We start from the raw sequence: 20,360 nt of genomic DNA on the forward strand, positions 1-20,360 counted from the left end.
ACGCCCTCGCGCGCCGGGGGAGGAGTGGGAGTCGCTGGCCGGGAAGCGCTGAGGCTCCGGTAACCCCGGCGGGGAGGGGGAGAGGGAGGGGCGGGGCAGGAGCCCCTTGGAGTGCGGGATCGTGGCCCGGACCCGGAGCGAGAGACCCCTCCACACGCTCAGCGCCGCTTCTTCAGCCAGCAGGTCCCGGCCGGCTCGGCGATGGAGTTTCCGGACCTCGGGGCTCACTGTTCCGAGCCGAGCTGTCAGCGCTTGGGTGAGGGGCGGAGCGCGCGAGGGGCGGGGCCGGGCCGAGAGGGGCTTGGAGTTGCAGGTGGGGCAAAGGGTGGGCTCCGGGGCTGGCAGAGCCGGAGGAGGGCGGGGACCGAAGTTGGGGGCGGTGGCCAAGGGGGCGTGGCTTAGGAGAGAGTGGCCTAGGACTGGGTGCAGTTGGTTGTAGACCGGGAGGCGTTTTTCTTTCCCCTGAGTGGAAGGCTGAGTGAGTGGGAACGACGCTGAGGTCCCCCTGGACCTGCAATCCGACCTGCTCCCTGCAGATTTTCTGCCGCTCAAGTGCGACGCCTGCTCCGGCATCTTCTGCGCAGACCATGTGGCCTACGCCCAGCATCACTGTGGATCTGCTTACCAAAAGGTGAGGGGGCGGTCTGAGGGTGGGAGGGGGCGGGTGGAGGATGCTTGCATTATCTCCGGAGTCCCTCGGTCTCCCATTTCCTCTCCTTTATTGTTTTTCTGAGGCTCAGTGCTGGAAATATTGTTTCCTTGTGTGTTTATAGGGGGTATATACAGGTTCTTTCGGGCAGGCTGTTTCAGGACCAGAGATTTGGTTTGTCTGGGAGAGGGCCACAGACTGACCCCTGCTCCTTAACTCTAGGATATCCAGGTACCTGTATGCCCACTCTGTAATGCGCCTGTGCCTGTGGCCAGAGGGGAGCCCCCTGACCGCGCTGTGGGGGAGCACATCGACCGAGACTGTCGCTCAGATCCAGCACAGCAAAAACGTAAGGTAAGCGTTGGAAGGGTTAACCATGACTCAGCTGGGACCTTGGATGCTTGCAAACCGCAACAGCTCTTAACGATGGCATTGGAGAACGAGGTCAGAGTCTCAGCAGAGACAGACCTTCCCTCTCCACCTCAGATCTTCACCAATAAGTGCGAACGCTCTGGCTGCCGACAGCGAGAAATGATGAAACTGACCTGCGAGCGGTGTGGGCGAAATTTCTGCATCAAGCACCGTCACCCACTGGACCATGATTGCTCCGGGGACAGTCACCCCACCAGCCGGGCAGGGTAATTGCAACCAGGTCCAGTACTTGCCTTTAGGAATCATCCCATCCTTTTGGAACTGACTCAGCCTCTACTGTTACAAGTTGGGGAGCTTCAAACCTGTTGCCTTTGGCTAGAGGAGTCTTTTAGCTTCCTATTCAAATGCGTATTTTTCCAGGCTGTTTGGGAGAACTTCCCTCCTGACCTCCTGGGTAAGGCCTGGGAGGAACATGCAAGCTGACTGTTCTTGGAGGCATGCCAAGAGTGTCTCTTCCCTACAGACTTGCTGCCATCTCCAGAGCACAAGGTCTGGCTTCTTCTACAAACACCGTCCCCAGCCCAAGTCGGACATTGCCTTCATCTACCTCTCCCAGCAGGTAGGCACACCTGCCTGGTTCTTCTCTCCCTTTTTTTCCCTTCGCATCTCTGACCTCAGCCTCTTGAATGTCTGCCATAGAGCGACAACCCAGTCTCCATCCTGGACAGCCCCTCCAGTGATTGCCCTGCAGAATGGCTTGGTGAGTTGGGTGGAGCTTGAGCAGACCAAAGCAACCCCCCCTACGGAGAATAAAGTCCAGGGCAACTGGTTGTCTTTCTGCTTTTTTGCAGAGTGAGGATGAGGCTCTGCAAAGAGCTCTGGAACTCTCCTTGGCAGAGACCAAACCCCAGGCCCCAAGGTGCCTCCTCTGGTGAAAGAGGGTGGGATGTGGGCAAAGGCTCAGTTTGGAGGGACGGTGGTGGGAACACTCCAACCCCACAGAGAGTAATAATTAAGAAGTTGGGCTCCAAATTGTGCTTTTTAACTCTACGACCTTTGGCAAGTTCTTGAACCCATAAAGTTCTTGATTTTCTCTAAAATGGGACAGACTACCTACCTTGTAGGGTTGCGTGAAGACTGAGAATACTCAGAAGCGCTCAGCACAGGGATGCTAGCAGATCAGATGCTCATGTTTTAGATATTACTGTCATTCAACTTGCGCTGTTGCTCCCTCCCAGTTCTCAGGAGGAAGAAGACTTAGCTTTAGCACAGGCCCTGTCGGCCAGCGAGGCAGAATACCGACGGCAGCAGGTATGAGGACTGGGGAGAGCTCAGGGCCTGGCCGGGAGGGGAGTGGCCTGGCCGGGAGGGGAGTGGGGGGTGTGTGTGCCTTCTTCGAGTGGTAGAGAATTTGGGAGTGGTGGTTATCCTTTCGTTTTTGGTGTGATTCCAGCCCACACTAGGCTCTGAAGTGAGGACCAGCCCTCCTTTCCTTGACACCATGCCCTTTCTTCCCTTCCTTCCCCTTTCCTTGCTCCAGGCCCAGAGCCGCAGCTTGAAGCCGTCCAACTGCAGCCTGTGTTAGGGCCCTGGGCTTGGGGAGGGAGGCTCAGCTGAGGAGGACTCTGGCCCCCACACCTCTAGGGTACACAGGGCGAGGAGCCTGGGAGCAGCCAGGAGTGAAGATGAGGAGGCCACCTCCGGGGAGCGTCCAGAGGAGCAGCGTGTGGAGCCAAGCCTGCAGAAGTCCCCGCTGGCCTCTCCAGCTGCCCAGAAGAGAGCAGCTAGAAATGTCCGGTGGGTGGGCCCTTGGCGAATGCTGGCCAGGCCCCATACAGCCCCCTGCATTTTGTCATCCCCTTTACACTGAGGCTGCCCCCATGTGTAGGGGGCCAGGAGGGGCCTGGAAGGAATAAAGGATCTTGGCAGTCACTAAGACCTCCAGGTGGCGTGTTTCTTTCTCTTATCCAACGGAAACCAGAGGAGTCCCATCAAGAATGCTGCCCTGACCTAACAGTAGGGGCTCCCCAGAGTACCCCACACCAGAGTCACAAGGATCCTAGTATGGTCCACACTTTTATTTCCCCAAAAAGTGCTTTTCTGAAAGGTTCTTTTCCTCTTCTATGGCTAGCACCATACCCCTTCACTGGGATGAAATGTGCCGGGAGAAGGGATACATCTTCTTCCTCTCTGAGTTCTCCTTTGGGAGGGATGTGGCCGCAGCTTTAGTCACCATCCTCACTCTGGGGGTCTGGTGTCCTCAGAAACTTCTTCTTGTCCGCGCTGCTGCAGCTGCCACATGTCTGCATACATGCCGCCTCGGGACAACAGAGCCTCGTGCCTGAGGTGAGGAGGAAAGTACAAGTCCCTATTACCCGCTTAACCCTAAGAGTCCTCACCTCCAGTCCACAGAGAGGAGAGGGATTGGCCCGAGAGATCCCTCTGAAACACTCCTGGGATTTCATCTTTTCCTCGGGCCCCCGTTCAGAGGCCCTGCCCTTTAATCATGCGGGCTTCCTTACCGTCCTCGCTCCACAATGCAGCCATCCTTAAAGACGAGGATCTGGTCAGCGTCGACCACAGTTGAGAGCCTGAGGAATCAGAGTTGAGTTAGGCAGTGCACAACACAGGTGGCCACCCACCACCCACCACCCAGGTCCCGTACCTGTGCGCCACCACAATGGTGGTACGATTGGCGCAGACTTTGGCCAGAGAAGCCTGGATGGCTCTCTCGTTAGATGTGTCCAGTGCAGATGTTGCCTACAGAGAAGATCTGGGTGAACCTGGCCCTGCCTCCCAAAATCCCCATAGAGGGAGGATACAAGCTGTTACCTGAGGTCTTGGGAATCAATAAGGACCTTCTCTGCATTTGAGAACTGTAAGATGTCTCTATGAAGCAGGGATTCACGCTATCTATCCGTGATGGGACACTGCCCCATAGCAGCGGCCTGGGCCCAGGGAAGGAAGGAAGAAGGGGAGCAGGCAGCCTTGGGACCTCACCTCATCCAGCAGAATGATGTCTGGAGCCTTGAGGATGGTGCGAGCAATGGCAATGCGCTGCTTCTCTCCCCCACTCAGCTTGAGTCCCCGCTCGCCCACCTGTGTCTCGTATCCTGTGAACATCGCCCACCTCCCTCAAGTCACACAGGCTACATTTGGTTTCTGTGACCAGATGAGCAGGAAGGGATGGAGCAGAGGTCAGAAGGAGGAGTAGGGCTGAATCAGGCAGGGGAGGGGCTCTCTCTGCAGGGGAGCTCACCTTCAGGGAAATTCAAGATGGCCTCATGGATGCCAGCAGCCTGAGCAGCCGCCATCACCTCCTCGTCCCCAGCAGTGATGCAGCCATAGCGGATGTTGTTGGCAATGGTGTCATTGAAGAGGACGGTGTCCTGGGGCACGACTCCAATGTGAGACCGGAGGGAGATCTGGGTCACCTGCAGCCAAGAGACCAAATGGCCCAGGCTGTGAGACTGCCCCACACCCGCCCTCTGGCCTGGAGGTAGCAGGGGCTACTAGTGGGGCAGGAAGGGAAGCACATGGGAGGGGGTACAGGAACCCTGTCACCACCGCCCCAGATCCTAGCTGTGTGGGCCAATCCTTCAACCTCCCTGAGTCTGTTTCTCTGTCTATGAAGAAACAAGACACTCTGTGTTCCCAGACTCCCTTAGTTGGGGAGGTCACACGGCACGAGGAAGGCCAAGGGCTCCAGCTGCAGCTTTTTGCAGGGGTGACATCCTCTCTCTGGACAGCGGCCAGCACTCCCCAGAGTGCCCTTCTTTCACACACAGGCCCCTAAATCACAGTCTCCTCCCTGGGAACCCTACCTGGGAGATGTCCTGCCCATCAATTCGGATGCAGCCGGAGCTGATGTCGTAGAAGCGAAACAGCAGGCGCAACACCGTGCTCTTCCCGGCTCCCGACGGGCCCACCTGGTGCAGTGGAAACAGAGGGAAGACATGTTCAGGCCCGCTGGCTCTTAAGGCTTACTGTCCAAGAAGCTGCCAGTGTCCACAGAGGCTGCTATGTTCGATCCTATGGCCTGCATGACAGGATATGGATTCCACTGCCTGGATCACAAACTTCCAGAAGCACTGGGAGTGGGGAAACTCAAGGAGTCTGGGCCAATACCCAGGTCTTCTCTCACCAGGGCCAGTGTCTGTCCGGGCATGACGGTGAAGGACACGTCCTGCAGGGTCTCTCGCCTGCAAGGAAGGGTGGGCATGGTCAGCAGGCCTGCGGCACTCCCAGTGACCCCTTCCACCGGCAGAGCTACTCCTGGGCCCTGCCCCTCCCCAGCTCAGGCTCCCTTCCTAGGCAATAGTGGGTGAGAAGCTGGGTTGGCCACATGTAAACGGACGACGGGACAGGGGCTGGGAGATGGCAGAAGGCAGGCTCACCCACTGGAGTAGCTGAAGTGAACGTTCTCAAACTCAATCTGGCCCCTCTGGAAGCGCAGGGGCCCTGCTCCAGGCAGGTCCTTCACCTAGGAGAGTGCCGCCCGTGTGTGCTGCCACCACAGGTCTGGTATGCCCGAGACACGAGGCCAGCACACAGACCCCCACATCCTGCATGCCCCACTCCCCGCATTTCACTCACTTCTGCCTTCTCTTTCAGCAGGTCGAACATGTTCTCCATGTCGATGAAGTTCGTCTGGATCATCCTGCAAGAACAGCGCTGGCTGGGGCCCCTCCGAGGAGCGGGGGATATCAGTGAGTGCCCCAGGCGGGGCAGGGTTGGAGGTCAGTTACCTGTAGTAGGTGCCGAACCAGTTGAGCGGCATGTACAGCTGGACGATGTAGGTGCCAAACAGCACGAAGTCCCCGACCTGCGGAGAGCCGAGGGGAGAACGGGGTCACCCTGCGGGCTGTCACCCTGACCGCTTCCCACCCGGGCACCTGGGGGCCCAGACACAGGCCCCGGGCCTCTCTTCCCTGCCCCTAGCAGAGTGCCCTCACCTGTAGCTTCTGCTCGCTGACAAAGTACGCACAAAGCAGGGAGCCAGCGAGGAGCCCAAGCCCGATCACCAGGTTCTGGGTCTGATTCAGTAGAACCAGAGAAGCCGTTGACTTCCACTCCAGATCCTGGGGCGATGACATAGGGGTTCGGGGGAGGTGGAACGTCACATATGCACTCTCACCAAATCCAAACTGAGCCCAGGCAACTTCGACCTCATTTTCTCAGCCCAAAGCTGTCCTCCTCTTGGCCCTGGCAATTCCGCTGCTCTCAGCAGGTGTCCAGCGGGCATCCTCACCTGGTACTTGAGGATGGCCTCTCGATAGCGGTCCACTTCGTAACCCTCCGCGTTGTAATACTTCACCTGACGAAGTCAAGCCGCCCTTGTGAGACACGGCTGCTGCCTGAACACGGCCTGCAGCCTGGATCATTTCTTGCACATTCCCACTGCCTCCTTCCTTGTTTTATATATAGATATTTTTAACTTTTACTTGTATTTAAGTACTCTCTACACCCAATGCGGGGGTCAAACTCACAACCCCGAGACTGAGTCGCATGCTCTCCCGACTGAGCCAGCTCGGTGTCTGCCTGTCCTCATTTGAAACATCACTCCCGCCCCACTGCACTCCCCGACCCCAGGTCCCCTGGCAGCCCCGCTGGCGCACACCTCCATGCCTCACGCTAATACCACCAAGGCTTTCATTACCGTCTCAAAGTTTAGCAAAGAATCCACAGCTCGGGCCCGGGTAGCGTTCTCCTGTGTGTTCATGGCACGTCGAAACTTCGTTCTCCACTCAGTGACCACGATGGTCACAACTGCAGAGTGACAAGAGGGGGAGGAAGGGGAAGAAGAGAGCAAGGCGTCACTCCCGACAACAGAGACCACGGGGATATCTGCCACCTGCCACATACATGCGAACGGTGACCAGGGACCCAGGTACCAAAGGGAGCCCTAGCTCCCCGAGGGAATGGGCTGTACCCAAGACACCCATGCAACCTGTACAAGGCCTTGTGTGTGAAAATGCTGTTGGGGGCTGGCTGCATCTGGTTACAGGCATGAGGTTTCTCCGTGACATGTACTCACAAGGTGACCAGGAGGCCCTTCCCCGGCCCTCTGTCCAGGCCGAGCTATGGCTCCCCTGGCCGAGGAAGCCAGTCCGTCACGCTAGAGAGCAGCCGGAGTTGATTCGAGTCCCCTCATCTACAGCCTCCCCTCACTGGGCCAGCTGAGTAGGGGCAGGACTCACACCCAAGGAAGTCCCCGGAGCATTTCGGGGAGACATTTCCCCCAGGCAGCACTCACTGAGATAAAGACTCATGCAGAGGAACACAATGAGGCCAAACCAGGCATTGAAGAACATGCTGAAGTAGATGATGCCGATGGTGATGTCAGCCAGTGTGGGGAGGATGTTGAACACCAGGTAGCTAAGGAGACAAGTCAGACAACAAAGGAAGGTTTAGGGGCTGGGAGCCAGCCGCTCTGCCCCCTGGAGTTTCCTTGTGGTTTTGTTTCTCAGTGACAGAGTAGAAGCAAGATGAATTGCCCCTCAGCGGGTGGACGGCTAAATAAACAGGTAGCAGGCCCCAAGGACAGGATGCGCCAGGTCAGTTATGAACGAGGAGGCTCTTCATGCAGGACAGGAATAGATATCCTGCCGTTTTGCTGATAAGGCAATTCTGAGAACGACACCTATGTTGTGATCCCATGCATTTTGGGAAAACCCTCCCCAGCACCCTGTTAGGGCCATGAGGCTGTGCACATACGTATGTCAATGTATCAAAAGCAGAACCCAACATCCTAGATGGGGTGGGAACCTCTGGAAGAGTGAGCAGAATTTATAAGATACTTGCTCCATTTAGTTGTGTTACTTTGATAGCATACCTATGTTTGTCTTAAAGTTTAAAAAAAAAAAAAAAAAAAGGATAAAACAGGACTGAGAGGCAGCTGAAGCTGGGTGCTTTCTCCAGCCAGCCCCCTTCATGCCTGCTCCTCCAGCCCCGCCGCCCTTCACTCCGTTTCCGCCCTCCTGACACCTGAGCAGCCCCGTGACGCTGGACGTGCCCCGGTCCACAATCCGCAGCACCTCCCCGGTGCGGCGCCCCAGGTGCCAGCGCAGGGACAGCTCGTGCAGGTGGGAGAAGAGGCGCAGCTCCACCTGCCGTGACGTGAACTGCTGCACCCGAATCCACAGGAACGTGCGCAGGTTGCTCACGAAGCCTAGGGGGAGCCGGGGGAGGCCTCGGTAGAGCTGGGGGGCCAAACACCATCAGCCCGGTACCCCAGATGAAAGGTCCGAGACCACCAAAGGACCAGGGGAGGGGTGCTTAGGGGAGGAAGAGGGGGAGAGGCCAGTGCCAACCAGGATGACAGCAGGGTCCCTCGTACCTGTACTGCCTGTGCCACCCCCCTGGAGGAACTTGAGGATGACATAGACGGTAACGGTCCAGGCCAGGGAGCTCCAAGGGGCCTTCTCAGTCAGCAAGTTCACTACGGAGACAGTAAGTCAGAGCCCAATTCCAGCCCTGAGGACTCTGTTCAGGAGAAACTGTTCCAGGCACCAGCCACAGCCCCTTTCTCATCCTCCCACTCCTAACACTGCCCCACCTCCGTAGGTTAGGGCATGCACCTTGCACGTGGCCCATGAAGGACCAGAGAACTAGGCTGGCACTTCTTCGTCCCCTCACCTATGTCCCTATAGAAGATGGGGACCAACACGTTCAGTCCCCGTTCCAAGCCCATGAGCCCCAGGCAGATGAGCACAATGAACTGCAGAACTGGGCTCCCTTGAGGCCACAGGTAGCCACTCAGTAGGCGGAGCTTCCTGCCCAGGTCTTGCCATGTAGATCGTGGTGGTGCCTCTGTTGACTGAACCTAGGATGGTGAAACACATAGGGACGGGGAGCTCAGAAGTCAAAAAGGAGTGCCCTAGGTGAACCCCTCTGGGGAAAAAGTATGGGATTACAGCTCCCAGCTATCTCAGACCCACAAGTGATCCCCAATGAGGTCAGAAAGGCTCACAGGGCACAAACTGAGATTTGGGAAAGAAATATCATGGTGGGAAAAAATGAGGACAGGCAATGAAAGTAAGACAGACCCTAAGATTCAGAAATTCATGTATACCTCGCTCCTCTCTACATCTTGATCATCTTCATTAATTTTCAAGGCATAGGACTGGGGACGAAGTCCAGGGGCCCAGAGTCCCAGGATAAAAAGCCCTCCAGAGACCACATACCGCAGCACCCACAGGCTAAACTGAACCTAGAATAAAACGTATCCGGAGAGCATCAAAGAAGGCCCAAAATGCCATTGTTACCACTTATAACAGGGCTGGGTACTGGGACAGGGCACATACCCAAGTCAGGGGCCCAGCATCAGGGAAGCTTTAAAAACATCTACAGTGACTCAGCACAGACACACCCCACCAGCTGGCTATCAGCAGCCAGGACAGGAGGCCTCCCCCTCTTCCCTTTCTTAGGTGCATCCCAAAGTGTGGAACACTGTGCCCAGGCATATCATCCTTCTTCCCAGCCGTTGCCACTCGATTCTCCTCTCCCCAAGAGGTCCCTTACCTGCTGGCCCAAGTCTGCCCGTGCCCACCACCACAGTGGGCTGTTCCATGACACAAGGGCCAAGTTCTCAGCTGTAAATGCCACAGTCCAGAGGAGCAGGAGACCCAAGCTGTGCCTGAACTCGATCCAGATGCCCATAGCTAGCTTCTGCCAGGCCTGGTTACGTTCCATCACGAGCAGCCCCAGGCCACAGGCGCTGGCCAGAGTCCCCAGTATGGAAGCCAGCAGTAGGTAGCCTGGCAGAGGGGCGCCCCCGGCAGTGCCCACCCGGCCAACCAGGCTGGCTAGGGGCAGGGCCACCTGAAGTGTGGCCAGAAGCAGCTGCAGTACGTAGGGAGCGACAAAAGGCCCGGAGCTCCAGGACACCTCACGGGCACCAGCAGGCCGCTCTCGGCTCTTGCAAGGCAGGGCTAGCACCAAGGCCAGAGCCCCCAGGGCCATCAGTGTCGAGGGCGTAAGAGTGAAGTAGAAGCAAGGACTCAGGCCACCCTGCACCCAGGCCGGCCCCAAAGGCCCCTCGGCCTCGCAATAGTTGCCCACGATCACCATGGCGATGCGTGGCCGCCGGCCGAGGCTGTGGGGACTGCGGGGACTGCGGGGACTGCAGGAAGGGCAAACGGGACCAGCTGCTCGGGGCGGAGCGCGGACGCTGGGGTGTTTCGGGTCATGGAGCCGACGGGCGCCAAGCCGCGGGGGTCTCAGGCAGGGACACACGTGGGCCCCGCCACACTACCCACTCTTCGCGCACGCGCCGCCGCCACGCACTCACGCAGGGCACGCACGCCGTCTTCGCCCGTCAGTCCGCCCCTCGCTCGCAGGCCGGGAACCTCTTGCGGAGTCCGGGCGGGGAGGAATGCTGGGCTTCAGCGGCGAGCAGCTGCCTCGCGCAGCCGCCCGGCCCACCAGGGCGGCTCCACGCCTCACGTAGGGCCCCCATTGGTCAACCTCCCTGAAGGGGTGGGAGGAAGAGGGTGCACGCGGGAGAGGCAGTGCATGGGGGTGGAGTCGGTTTAGTCACGTGCTCAGGGCGCGAAATCTGACCGCACGTCCAGCCAGAGACTTTGACCTCCACGGAAGCAGAGCTGGGGAATGACCCTTCTGCCAGTTAGCTCGCTATATCCATCCGAGTGACGGCACAGCCCCACTTTCCTACAGGGCCCGACCGGGTCCCCAGCCACCAGGAAAAATCCCACACATCCCACTTGTTCCCAGAATCCTAGCAGGAAGAGACAACTAGAGGTGCAAGACACCAAGCCGCGACCTGGTCAAAGTCCCTTTTTTATTAAGGGTTATCAAGCTGTACACAGTTCCTACGCCTTCCGCTGTGAGCTTGGGCGACACAGTTCACCACACTCACAGCTGACTACACCTGGGCGAGGGGTAGAGAGGAAAGTAGGAGCTGGATCCCAGCATGCAATGCGGCAGCTCAAAGCCTAGGGCGTAAGCCTCCTGTCACGCCTGTCCCTGCTCTGGGGACAGCGGGAGGCAGGCCAGAGCTCTCCTGCTGGGAGGTAGACAGCCGAGGGCACAACCAGCCCAGCCCGTCCTATGTGCAGGCAGTAAGGGGTACGGTAAGCAGCAATGAGAGCCAGGATGGCCGGTCTCCCAGGGGCCCATCCTAAAAGTTGGGAGAGGGCAGCAAAGAATTTCCATCCTGCTCCTGCCAGTTTAGAAACCTTCCTTCTTAGTGTCAAAAGATAGCATGAGAGGAGCTGGGAGCCAGGGCCTCCGCACCAATGCAAAGCAAAAGCTGAACAGAATGGGAGCAAAGCAAACAGAACGGGAGCGAGAGGCACACATGCCAGTCCTGTGCAGGAGGTGGGAGAGAGGCGAGCAGGCTGCAGCACTGGGAGAGAACTGGGGGTGAGGTAAGCGCCACAGCCCGAGCTGCTCTTCTGTTCGGGGTCGGGGAGGGAGGTTGCAGAGGTTGAGGGCTGGGGCCCAACCTCCCCACTCCACAGTTGGCACAGGCTCTCCCTGCTTGGCAGCTTCTGTGGTGGGCAGTCCTCTGGAGACTTGCAGGGGTGGGTGCAAAGGTGGCAGTACTGGGGCTGGGCTGGGGACCAGTTTCTAGCACCACACTCTGAGCCAAGGGGGGTCCTGGGGATGAGGCTAGAGTCCTGTGTGCCTTGGTTCCTAGGCCCCCCATTTCTCTCCTGGGGCTGTGGAAAGCCCAGCGTTGGCATTTCCCTTGGCCAGGCACAGACACACAAACACCACACACGTGGAGTCAGGCAACACTCAGAGGAGCCCTCCGTGGCGGGCGGATGGGATGGCGGGGCATCAGCGGCCGCCATCCTGGGACATAGGGACCCTCCTCAGCCTCGTCTATACCTGTGGAGAGAAATGCATTAGCAGTGGAGATAATCTTCAGCTATCGGCTTACCAAAAAAAGTCTTTATCAGAGATAAAGGAAAATGAAAGCTTGATTCCTGGGAAGGAAAGCGTAGGGAAAACCAAGCCTCAGATTTCAGAGAAAGTGAGGCAAGAAAGAGGAGTGTATTTTGGAGGGGGACCAACAGTATCTCTGTAAGAGAGGTCTGCCTTCCTTCACAGGAGGCTTTGATCTTGGCCTGGAAGTTACTAGTTCCAGTAGTAGTCATATGTCTGGTCCTGGAGTCCTTACCTTGTGCACCTGAGGGGGCAGCTCATCCTCTGAGCCCTCCTCGGGCACCGGCTCTGGGTGCCTGGAGGCTGCCTGCCCGTCTTCGGCCCACCCTCCGAGAGGCAACCGTGAGAAGTGAGAGGGAGCCCGGGGTACTGTGCCAGGATCTAGAGACACAAGTAAACATACTCTTAGAATGAGCACAGACAAAAATGTGGAGAAAGGTTCTGGGGCTGTTTGGGGTGAGGTGAGGCTCAGTCTCTTTGGGCCTGATCGCTCTGACCTCCTTCCTCCCCAAGAGGCCCCCAAAAAGCCACCTTTCCCTGAAGGCTCTCTACCCTCCCGAACTTGCACTGATACCTGTGATACCCCCGTAGCGCCTCTGGAAGCCCCCCTGCAGGGCGGTGGTCTCAGGTGCTCCGGGCCGGGCTGCAGCACAGGGATAGCTGGCCGAACGGGGGATAGGTTGGGAGGCCCGGGAACCCTCTCCCCCCTCTTCAGGGGCACTCTCCCCACTCTCATCGCTCTCCCGGCGGTGCCACACGTGCCGCTCAGGTTCGGCCTGGGCCTGCTGCTTGTGGAGCTGAGAAGTGGGGGTAAGGGGTTGGGGGGACTCGTTAGTTGGGAATAGGATATCTGAAACAACTGCCCCCCACCTTGCTATCCCCCAGTTCCCATTTTCACCACCTCACTGAGAATCAACGACCCAGAGTAACTATGTTAACGGTGTGTACCACAAATATGACGTCTTACAGATTAAATTCTCCGCAGATCCCTGGAACCTAGTCATTTGAGTCCATTACGAATTGGCTGCACATGTAAGAAAGTGCCAGGTGCCCTTTCAAGATGCTGGGAAGACAGCAGTGAACAAAACAGACAAAAGTCCCAACCTCTGTATGGCTTTATATGCTGGGGGGTGAAGGCAGGGAGTTAGAGACAATAAGATAAAAAAAAAGGAAAAAAGTGCAAATATGTCAGATAAATGCTACGGAGAAAAATAAGGCAGGAAGATTCAGGAGGGTGGCCAAGGGAGGCTCTTTTGGTCAGAATGACCACAGATAGTCTCACGGAGAGGTAAGAACAGACACGTGAATAAAGGAGGGAGCCATCTGCCTAGCTCAGGGAGGTGGACTCTTGGTAAGGGAAACAACAAATGTATAAAGGTCCCGGATGACCATAAGCTCGTCTATGTGTGAATGCAGATCAGAGAAGGGGAATGGCAGAGAAGGGTTCTGAACCCACGTCTTGCTTTTCCACGCCTAAACCCCTCTTGTCAGCGGCCCCCTCGATTCCAGGGCTCTGCCCCTTCCCACTGGCTCACCTGGTGCATGTAGAGGGCGTGCAGGCTCATCTCGGTGGATGCGTACTCCGACAGCACAAGGCTCTGCAGCTGTCCTTCCCACACACTGCTCCCGGAGCTGGCTGTCCTGGCGTCCAGCCTGTCCCATCCGGCACACACAGACAGTGGCCGTCAACATTTCTGAGCCCCGCAGAGGCTCCTGGGGGACTACTGCCATGCCCTCCCACTGTAGCCCCCCTCTACTCACCCAGAGCCCGTCATGGTGCTTGGAGCTCGGCCTGTGGGCACCTGACTGGGGTGCAGAGGGGAAAAAGAGCGCAGGGCAGAGGCGACTTCGGCCCTGTGCCTGGAGCCCTGCAGGTCTCTGGGCAGTGGGGGGCCCCGGCAGGATGATCCAGCTACCACATTTGCAATAAGGCTCAGTGGCTGTGAAAGAAAGTGGTGGGTAGGGTTCCCAGGGCAGGAGGGAGGTCACGGGGTCCCTCAGTATTCTGGACGTCGGAACCCCAGGGCACAGACTGAACAGACAGAAGGAGACTGACCAAATGGGTAGGCCCTTCCGTCCCAGGCCTGGTCCTCAACTCCCAGCACCGGGAGTCCACTCTGCCTACCGTCACCTCCCAGTCCCCAGGGACACACCTCAGACTCAGATTGTAAGGACTGGATAGATGTAAAGAGAGCATTTTCAGGAAGCAGACCCCCTTGGGCGAGGCTGGCAGCTGCTCCGTCCCGCTGAACCTGCTCCTTGAGGAAGCCGAGAAAGGCAGTGCTCTCACGTGGTGGCTGCCAGCCGGGGTTGGTGATAGCGAAGTGCATGAGTGACAGCTCTGTCTTCCCGTCCTCAGCTTGCTGGTACACCGAGGCCTCTGTCTGCCCACCAGACAGCCACTGTATAGAAGAGGCTACCGTGAGCAGGACTGCGGCATCTCGTCCAGGGCCTTGCGGCGGACCCCCGCCCCAGGAGCAGCCTCATGCTGGCCGAGTTGCTTGGTTTATGACTTTCTCAAGCAAACTTGGCCAGAGGTGCCAGCTGAAGGCTAAAATTCAGCCCAAGCTCCTAGTTCCCCAAGCAGTGTGTACTCTGGTGCCTGGCTGCCAGAAACGGGGCCGCCTTTTCAAGATGCACTGGCTCAGAGCGGTGTCTTTTTTGCAGTCTGCCCAAGGACACGGTGTGCCCCAGCATTGCCTCTGGCCATCCGCGCCCATCCTCTCCCAGTACCTGGGGATGCCCGTGCTGGCGAACATCCATCTGGGCAAAGGAGCAGGTATCCCCAACACCGACAACCTCCACGGTGAAATTGCGGAAGAAGTCTATGATCTCCAGGGCCCGTGGGCGCAGGCAGAAGATAAGGATGAGGGGCGTGACAATGGGACTCAGCAGTTCCTCCAAGATGAACACCTGAAAGGGAGGGGACTGCGGTCACAAGAAAGCTGGCGGGATCCCAGCCCTCACCAGCGAGCTATCAGCCGGTCTCTAACAGGCCCTAACTCCCAACTCCACTCACTGCCTTGTACTGGAAGAGCTGGGCAAACTCGTCCCGGGTCTGCGAGCGGTGGGCATTACCCTGCCAGTGGTCAGGCATGTAGTGAATGTGTGCAAGGATCACGCGGAGCAGCTGCTCAGGGCAGAACACCATGTGCTGGTCCGGGATAAAGGACCTGCAGGAGTCGGGGCCACGGTGAGAGGGCCGCCTCTCCCAGGGGCCACTAGTCGGCTTGCTCCCACCCCCCACGCCCCACCTGCCACCCTGGGCCGCACCTGCACACGGTCACGGTGACCCCCAGGAGTGTGACGGTGGTAAGGACATGCTCTACGGCCAACACGTCTTCGTCGTAGATGGTGAGGGCAATGAGCACAGCCAGGATGGAGCCAGCGAAGAAGGCGCCATTCTTGGCCAGCAGCGTCAGCAGCGGGGACAGGAAGCAGTTCATGTACTTGGAGGCGGGCTTATAGCCTCGGCTGAGGCGGGACTGCAGCTCGTGCTCCAGCTCGTTGAAGTGGCGGAGGTAGCAGCGGCCATAGAGGGACCAGCAGCGCGCCCCGAGGGCCCCGGGCTCCCGCTTCAGCACCTCGGCGTAGCTGAAGAAGGCGTAGAGGATCTGCCAGATGAGGATGAGGGGGCACAGCAGGAAGTTGGCAATGCCAATCCACAGGATGCGGTTGCTGAGGCGCTGGGCCAACTCCAGCCGCTGCCCCCCACGTTTGTACTCAGCCTTGAGGCTCCATTCATTGAGAAACAGAGAGCCAGGGCCCCAGAAGAGGATCAGCTCGAAGTTGTACTTGAGGCCGCGAGTGAAGAAGACAGCCTCCCCCAGGCCTGGCAGGCGGAAGCGCAGAGGCAGGAGGGACTTGTTCACCAGGGCGACCATGTAGTTCTGGAAGCGGAGGATGCGGTGGTAGATGTCCAGCTCGGTCAGCTCGCGCTTGTGGATGCAGATCTGGTGCTCCTTCTGAGTCTGCACGATGCGCGCCTGCACTTCCTGCCACGTGCAGTAGGGGAGGGCGGACTGCGGGGCGGGAGAGAGGGCCGCCAGGGAAGGTGGGCTTGTGGCCCCGGACTCCTCCTCCTCACCCCGCAGTAGCTGTGAGACCCTGTGTGGAGCTGGGAAGAGCCTTTAAGCGGAGGCTCCCAGACCCACCAGGCCGCGAGGGGGATGCCCAAGGCCCAGCAATCCGCCCCACTTGGCCCCAGCCGCTGAGGGCGCCTTGGGCTGTGGCGCAAATAGCCCCACTTCCCAGTCTCACCATGGGGATACGCAGAGCGTGTAGGTAGAAGGAGTGGATCTCCCAGTAGCAGCAAATGTTGTAGATGAACTTGATAAGCCGATGGATCCAGAACACACCCGCAATGACCAGGATGGTGATAAGGGAGCCATTTTCCTGAATCCTGTTGGGGAAAAGGAAGGGGACGAGGAGTGGCCCCTAAGGAGTCTTGGCAGACAGGATGCTATCCCGAAGGCTGGCGAGACTGAGGCCGAGTCTGTGTTCGAGAGAATGTGCCTCCCACTCCACTCCATTCCCCACCTGTTGGTGGAACTCTGGCTCTGAGGTCCTCTGAAGCCCTTACCTGGCACTACAGACCTGGGCAGGCAAAAAGGCGTCTGGCAGAGTGACCTTGACGGGCTCGGTCGGGTGAAGACTATGGTTCACCATCTTGTTGGCAAAAAGGATGTCGTAGTCCACGCAGCTGACCAGGAAGGTGGTGAAGGCAACCACAAAGAGGAACTGCCTGGGGGAATTGGGACGAGGGTCCAAGAGTCAGAGAGGCATCAGTGAAATAGTGTGGGAAAAGGTAAGAGTCTGGAAGCAGCAGAACAAGATTAGAGAGCAGCCTTTGGGGACCAGCAGGGGCTGGAGAACTCCCAGTGGGCTCTCTCTGAGGCTCAGCCCCCGGAACCGTCTTCAGTCCAAACCAGCTCCTGCTTTTTGCTCTTAGCCTTGGGCGTCACACAATTAACCTGCTTTCCTTCCCGCTTAGTAATCTCTGCCACCACTTACTAGACTCACGCAAAGATCTTGTGATTGTGGTCTCTGCTACCCAATCCTTGATTTCCTTTTGAGATAGTATTTAGAAGCCCTAAGGGAGACTGAAGGAGGGGTTTCCCAATCGCATCCTCTTTGGCAAGGCCATATGGCTTTTTCTTTTTAGAAAGCGTTCTGTTCTGCCTTCCTAGGTGTAACTAAGGCAGAACACAACACACACTTTTCTTTCCTTTTTTTTTTTTTTAAGATTTTATTTATTTATTTGACAGAGAGAGATATCATAAGTAGGCAGAGAGGCAGGTAGAGAGAGAGGGAAGCAGGCTCCCCACTGAGCAGAGAGCCCGATGTGGGGCTCAATCCCAGGACCCTGAGATCATGACCTGAGCCCAAGGCTTAACCTACTGGGCCACCCAGGTGCCCCAAACACACACTTTTCTTAAGTGGCTGACATGTCTGAGACCTCCGGACTGAACCACGCCCATTCCATCCGGGCTCTGATGAAATGATCAAGTCTTGAGTTCTCCTCATGGAGGAGAGAGGATTTGGAAGATTAAAAAAAAAGAAGAAGAAAAAGAAAAAATGAGACTACAAATTTTGGTGCCACACCTAGTCCCCGAACTCTAAAATTAGTCTGTAGGGTTCAAGTCAGGAACTGAGCTACACCTGCAGGTGCCAGAGCTGAGCTAAAGAAAAGGAAAGACTGAGATGCAGTCCTTTCCCACACCACCATCCCTTCTTAGACTTACATGAGCTCAAAGATCTCCCCGATGAGCATGCAAGTGAAGCCATTCTTCTGGTGTAGATTATAAACGTCTAATTGTCAAGAAAAATGTGGTTGATAGAGACTGCAATTAGGAGCACAGACTTTGGGGCTCATGCGCCTGAACTTAACTCCCGGCTCTGTGACTTTCTAGCCTTTGGCCAAATTTACTTAATCTCTCTCAACTTTTGTCTGCAGTGGTACTTTGGAAAAACAGCACCCGTCTCATAGGATTATTAGGTATCAGATAATGGGTGTAAAGTATTTAACACAGAGCTGGCACAGAGTAAGTCAAAAGATATTAATTATTATAGTTATTAGCGTCCCATCAAAAAGAAAGATCCCCTTTAGAGAAGGTCCTTATGAACTGACACCACCAAGTGAAAGGCACGTAGCTCTTGGGAAACGCAGGGTTATCATTATCCATAATGATCATTATTTTCCCAGCCTCTTTCAACCTTAAAAGTTCCATCTCCCTTCCGGGGATTAGAATCAAACCCACCCCAACTTCCCATCCAGGCCCTCCCTGGCTTAGAGAGGGGCTAAGGGTCCCAGAGCTCCAACGCAGAGACACAAAGGATATTCGAGAGAAGAAGAGGTCAAGGTTTTCGATGTGGTGCCAGGGTGCTGTGGGTACAGGAGCAGAGATGTCAGAGCCCTGAAGGAACCAGAGCCCCTTGCTCCCTCCGCGCTCCTCCACCGGCTCTCTCCCCAGGCCACCCCCCCCGCCCCCCCGGCTGCGCTGTGGGGTCAGAGAACTCACATTTACTCCCCTCAGGGACGTGCACCAGTAGGTCCTCCTCCCCAGGGGGTGAATCACTGTAGGAGGCCTCAAGGCGCTGGTATTCAGTGTCGAACTGCGCCATCACCACCGCCCCCTGTCCACTCTGTCCACCTGCCAGTAATGATGAAGAGATCCAGTTCAGACCCAGGGGCTGCTTGTCTGCTGCCCTGCCTCGTAGACCACAAAGAGTGAGAAAGAATCCCTGGCCTTGGTCTCTACTCCCGGTCTTCTCGGCTCAAAGGCAGAAGACTAGTTACCAAAGGAGAGCAGTAAAGCTCAGGGTCCGGGAGCTCAGGCCTTCCCAGAGCCTTTCCTGAGTGTCTACTGAGGTCTGGCTGGACTAAAGCAAGATTCTGCTGCTTTTTTTTGGGGGGGGGGGCAGGGAGGGCTGTTTCATCTTCTATGCAGTGGAGTTAAGGGGACTTCCCTCTCCTTCCTGGAGAAACCCAGGTCTCCCAAGAGACTAGCAGTCCGGAAGCACTTTGTAAACAAAGGTTTGAGATAAGCACATGGCCCTACCAGCTCCATGGACAGCGTCTGCTCCACTCCAGCCCTTGATGCCCAGGCTCCGCAGCTGCTGGAGGAGAAGGTGTCAGGCCCCAGAGAGAGGGGAGTGGGGAGAGAAAGAAACCCAGCCCTCCTACCAACCCAGCCTCCAGTGAGAGGAGGCCAAGCATGGGGCAGGGAGCTGTGTTGGGGAAGAGGCACTGGGCGAGGTGTCCTTCCTCTGGTTTACTATACGTAGGCCACTCATCCAACCCTAGAATCCCAAGAAGTGGCTTATTGAGCCTGTCAAGACTGAGTCAGTACAGGCCGGAGGTCAGGCAGCTCCTCTGGACTGTTCTTCCAATGCCCCACCTCAGCCTCTGAAATTAGGCCTCTCAGGGTCCTCAAAGCCCCAAATCCAAAACCCAAGAAAAGTCTTTCCTGAAAAGGACCTTTCTGGTCAACGTCTTCCCCTGCTTTCCTAGCACCAAAGGCAGGCATAGCTGGATGGGAAATCCTGACTGGGTCAGTGGAGACCCAGATCCTGGGTGAACTGTGGGGTCCCTAGGTCCCCAGAGCCAGGCATGTCTAGACGGCACTCACCCAGTCGGTGCAGACCCTCGGGTCATGGAACACGACCCAGCCAGATCCCATTGGGACCTCCTGGGTTAGTGAGAGCCCTGGGTCCAAAGGAGCTGACCAAGCCCTCGGGGAACTCAACACTCACCGGGTCAGTGTGGACCCAGGCTCATGGAGCCCTGGCTGGCCAGGCCTGGGCTCAGGGGTTCCTGCGGATGGTGGAAGAATCGAGCCAGTCCGACAGCGGATCGTCCAGGTGGGCTGGGTTGCCTCCCCACACCCAGCCGCCAGGACCCGAGCCCAGAGCGCCCCAGGGTCGCCCGGCACCAGGCCAAAGGCTCGGCTCCCAACAGCGGACAACCTCGCGCGCGGCCCCGCCGCCCGCGCGCGCCCCCGCCCGCGCGCCCCCGCCATCAAAACATTCCGGCTGCGCGCCTTCGCCCCTCCCGCGGCGCCCCTTCCCCGTTACTCGCCGTGAGCTCACTTAAGGCTCCGCGGGCAACCCCCCCGTCAGGTCCGGCCCGGGCCTTGGGGGTTCAGTAACCGATCTCGCGTTTCACCTCAGGAACCGTGACCCGAGCGACTCCAGGGGCTCGGTCGGCTCCGCTGGGTTCGTCCGGACCCGGAGCCCTAGGCCTGCCACCTGCCACTCACTGTCACCCGCAGTCAGTCTGGCCAATGAGCATGGGGGGTGGAGACACGACGGCCAATTCTCGGCTTCGAGGGCGGGACTAAAGGTTCAAGGTGGGTTTTGGACCGTCAGAGGACCAATAGTACGCGCCATGTGGGGCGGGGCTGAGGCGCGGACGACGCCGTTT

The 20,360-nt window shown here is 57.6% G+C and overlaps 3 protein-coding genes across 11 annotated transcripts; 1 reads left to right on the forward strand and 2 right to left on the reverse strand.

Annotated features, from left to right (window-relative positions):
• ZFAND2B (zinc finger AN1-type containing 2B) lies at positions 1-2,953 on the forward strand. Of its 3 annotated transcripts, none has more exons than XM_044241631.1 (10): positions 1-59; positions 177-256; positions 537-631; positions 872-1,003; positions 1,136-1,287; positions 1,545-1,640; positions 1,721-1,781; positions 1,873-1,940; positions 2,260-2,332; positions 2,562-2,953. In XM_044241631.1, exons 2-10 carry the CDS (start codon positions 202-204, stop codon positions 2,604-2,606), a joined length of 777 nt encoding a protein of 258 aa, XP_044097566.1. In that variant the 5' UTR covers positions 1-59; positions 177-201; the 3' UTR covers positions 2,607-2,953. The 3 variants fall into 3 exon arrangements, with proteins under 3 accessions (XP_044097566.1, XP_044097567.1, XP_044097568.1); XM_044241632.1 differs by having other exon boundaries at positions 32-59; positions 181-256; XM_044241633.1 differs by having other exon boundaries at positions 33-256; positions 2,666-2,953.
• Positions 2,954-3,084: 131 nt separating this feature from the next.
• ABCB6 (ATP binding cassette subfamily B member 6 (Langereis blood group)) lies at positions 3,085-10,268 on the reverse strand. 3 transcript variants are annotated; one of them, XM_044241630.1, is made up of 20 exons: positions 10,197-10,227; positions 9,545-10,158; positions 9,096-9,233; positions 8,660-8,846; positions 8,361-8,462; positions 8,009-8,192; positions 7,278-7,399; positions 6,681-6,790; positions 6,273-6,338; positions 5,977-6,102; positions 5,770-5,846; positions 5,618-5,681; positions 5,419-5,504; positions 5,166-5,223; positions 4,846-4,950; positions 4,281-4,455; positions 4,022-4,134; positions 3,687-3,781; positions 3,544-3,612; positions 3,085-3,362 (listed from the first exon to the last, which is right to left on the reverse strand). In XM_044241630.1, the coding sequence occupies exons 1-20, from the start codon at positions 10,210-10,212 to the stop codon at positions 3,260-3,262; spliced, it is 2,610 nt and encodes an 869-aa protein (XP_044097565.1). In that variant the 5' UTR covers positions 10,213-10,227; the 3' UTR covers positions 3,085-3,259. The 3 variants fall into 3 exon arrangements, with proteins under 3 accessions (XP_044097565.1, XP_044097564.1, XP_044097563.1); XM_044241629.1 differs by having other exon boundaries at positions 9,545-10,268; XM_044241628.1 differs by lacking the exons at positions 3,085-3,362; positions 3,544-3,612; positions 10,197-10,227 and having other exon boundaries at positions 3,692-3,781; positions 4,022-4,183; positions 9,545-10,155.
• A 536-nt stretch (positions 10,269-10,804) lies between these two features.
• Positions 10,805-20,178, reverse strand: ATG9A (autophagy related 9A). Of its 5 annotated transcripts, none has more exons than XM_044241635.1 (16): positions 20,027-20,178; positions 18,997-19,051; positions 18,457-18,588; positions 18,277-18,320; positions 17,680-17,744; positions 16,518-16,679; positions 16,196-16,337; positions 15,209-15,957; positions 14,955-15,108; positions 14,669-14,848; positions 14,089-14,337; positions 13,697-13,875; positions 13,471-13,588; positions 12,510-12,732; positions 12,171-12,316; positions 10,805-11,878 (listed from the first exon to the last, which is right to left on the reverse strand). In XM_044241635.1, the coding sequence occupies exons 3-16, from the start codon at positions 18,557-18,559 to the stop codon at positions 11,873-11,875; spliced, it is 2,520 nt and encodes an 839-aa protein (XP_044097570.1). In that variant the 5' UTR covers positions 18,560-18,588; positions 18,997-19,051; positions 20,027-20,178; the 3' UTR covers positions 10,805-11,872. The 5 variants fall into 5 exon arrangements, with proteins under 5 accessions (XP_044097570.1, XP_044097569.1, XP_044097573.1 ...); XM_044241634.1 differs by having other exon boundaries at positions 18,997-19,054; XM_044241638.1 differs by having other exon boundaries at positions 20,016-20,075.
• Between the last annotated feature and the right edge of the window lie 182 nt (positions 20,179-20,360).

This window comes from Neovison vison, chromosome 3, assembly GCF_020171115.1.
Source record: "Neovison vison isolate M4711 chromosome 3, ASM_NN_V1, whole genome shotgun sequence".
Lineage (NCBI taxonomy): Eukaryota > Metazoa > Chordata > Mammalia > Carnivora > Mustelidae > Neogale > Neogale vison.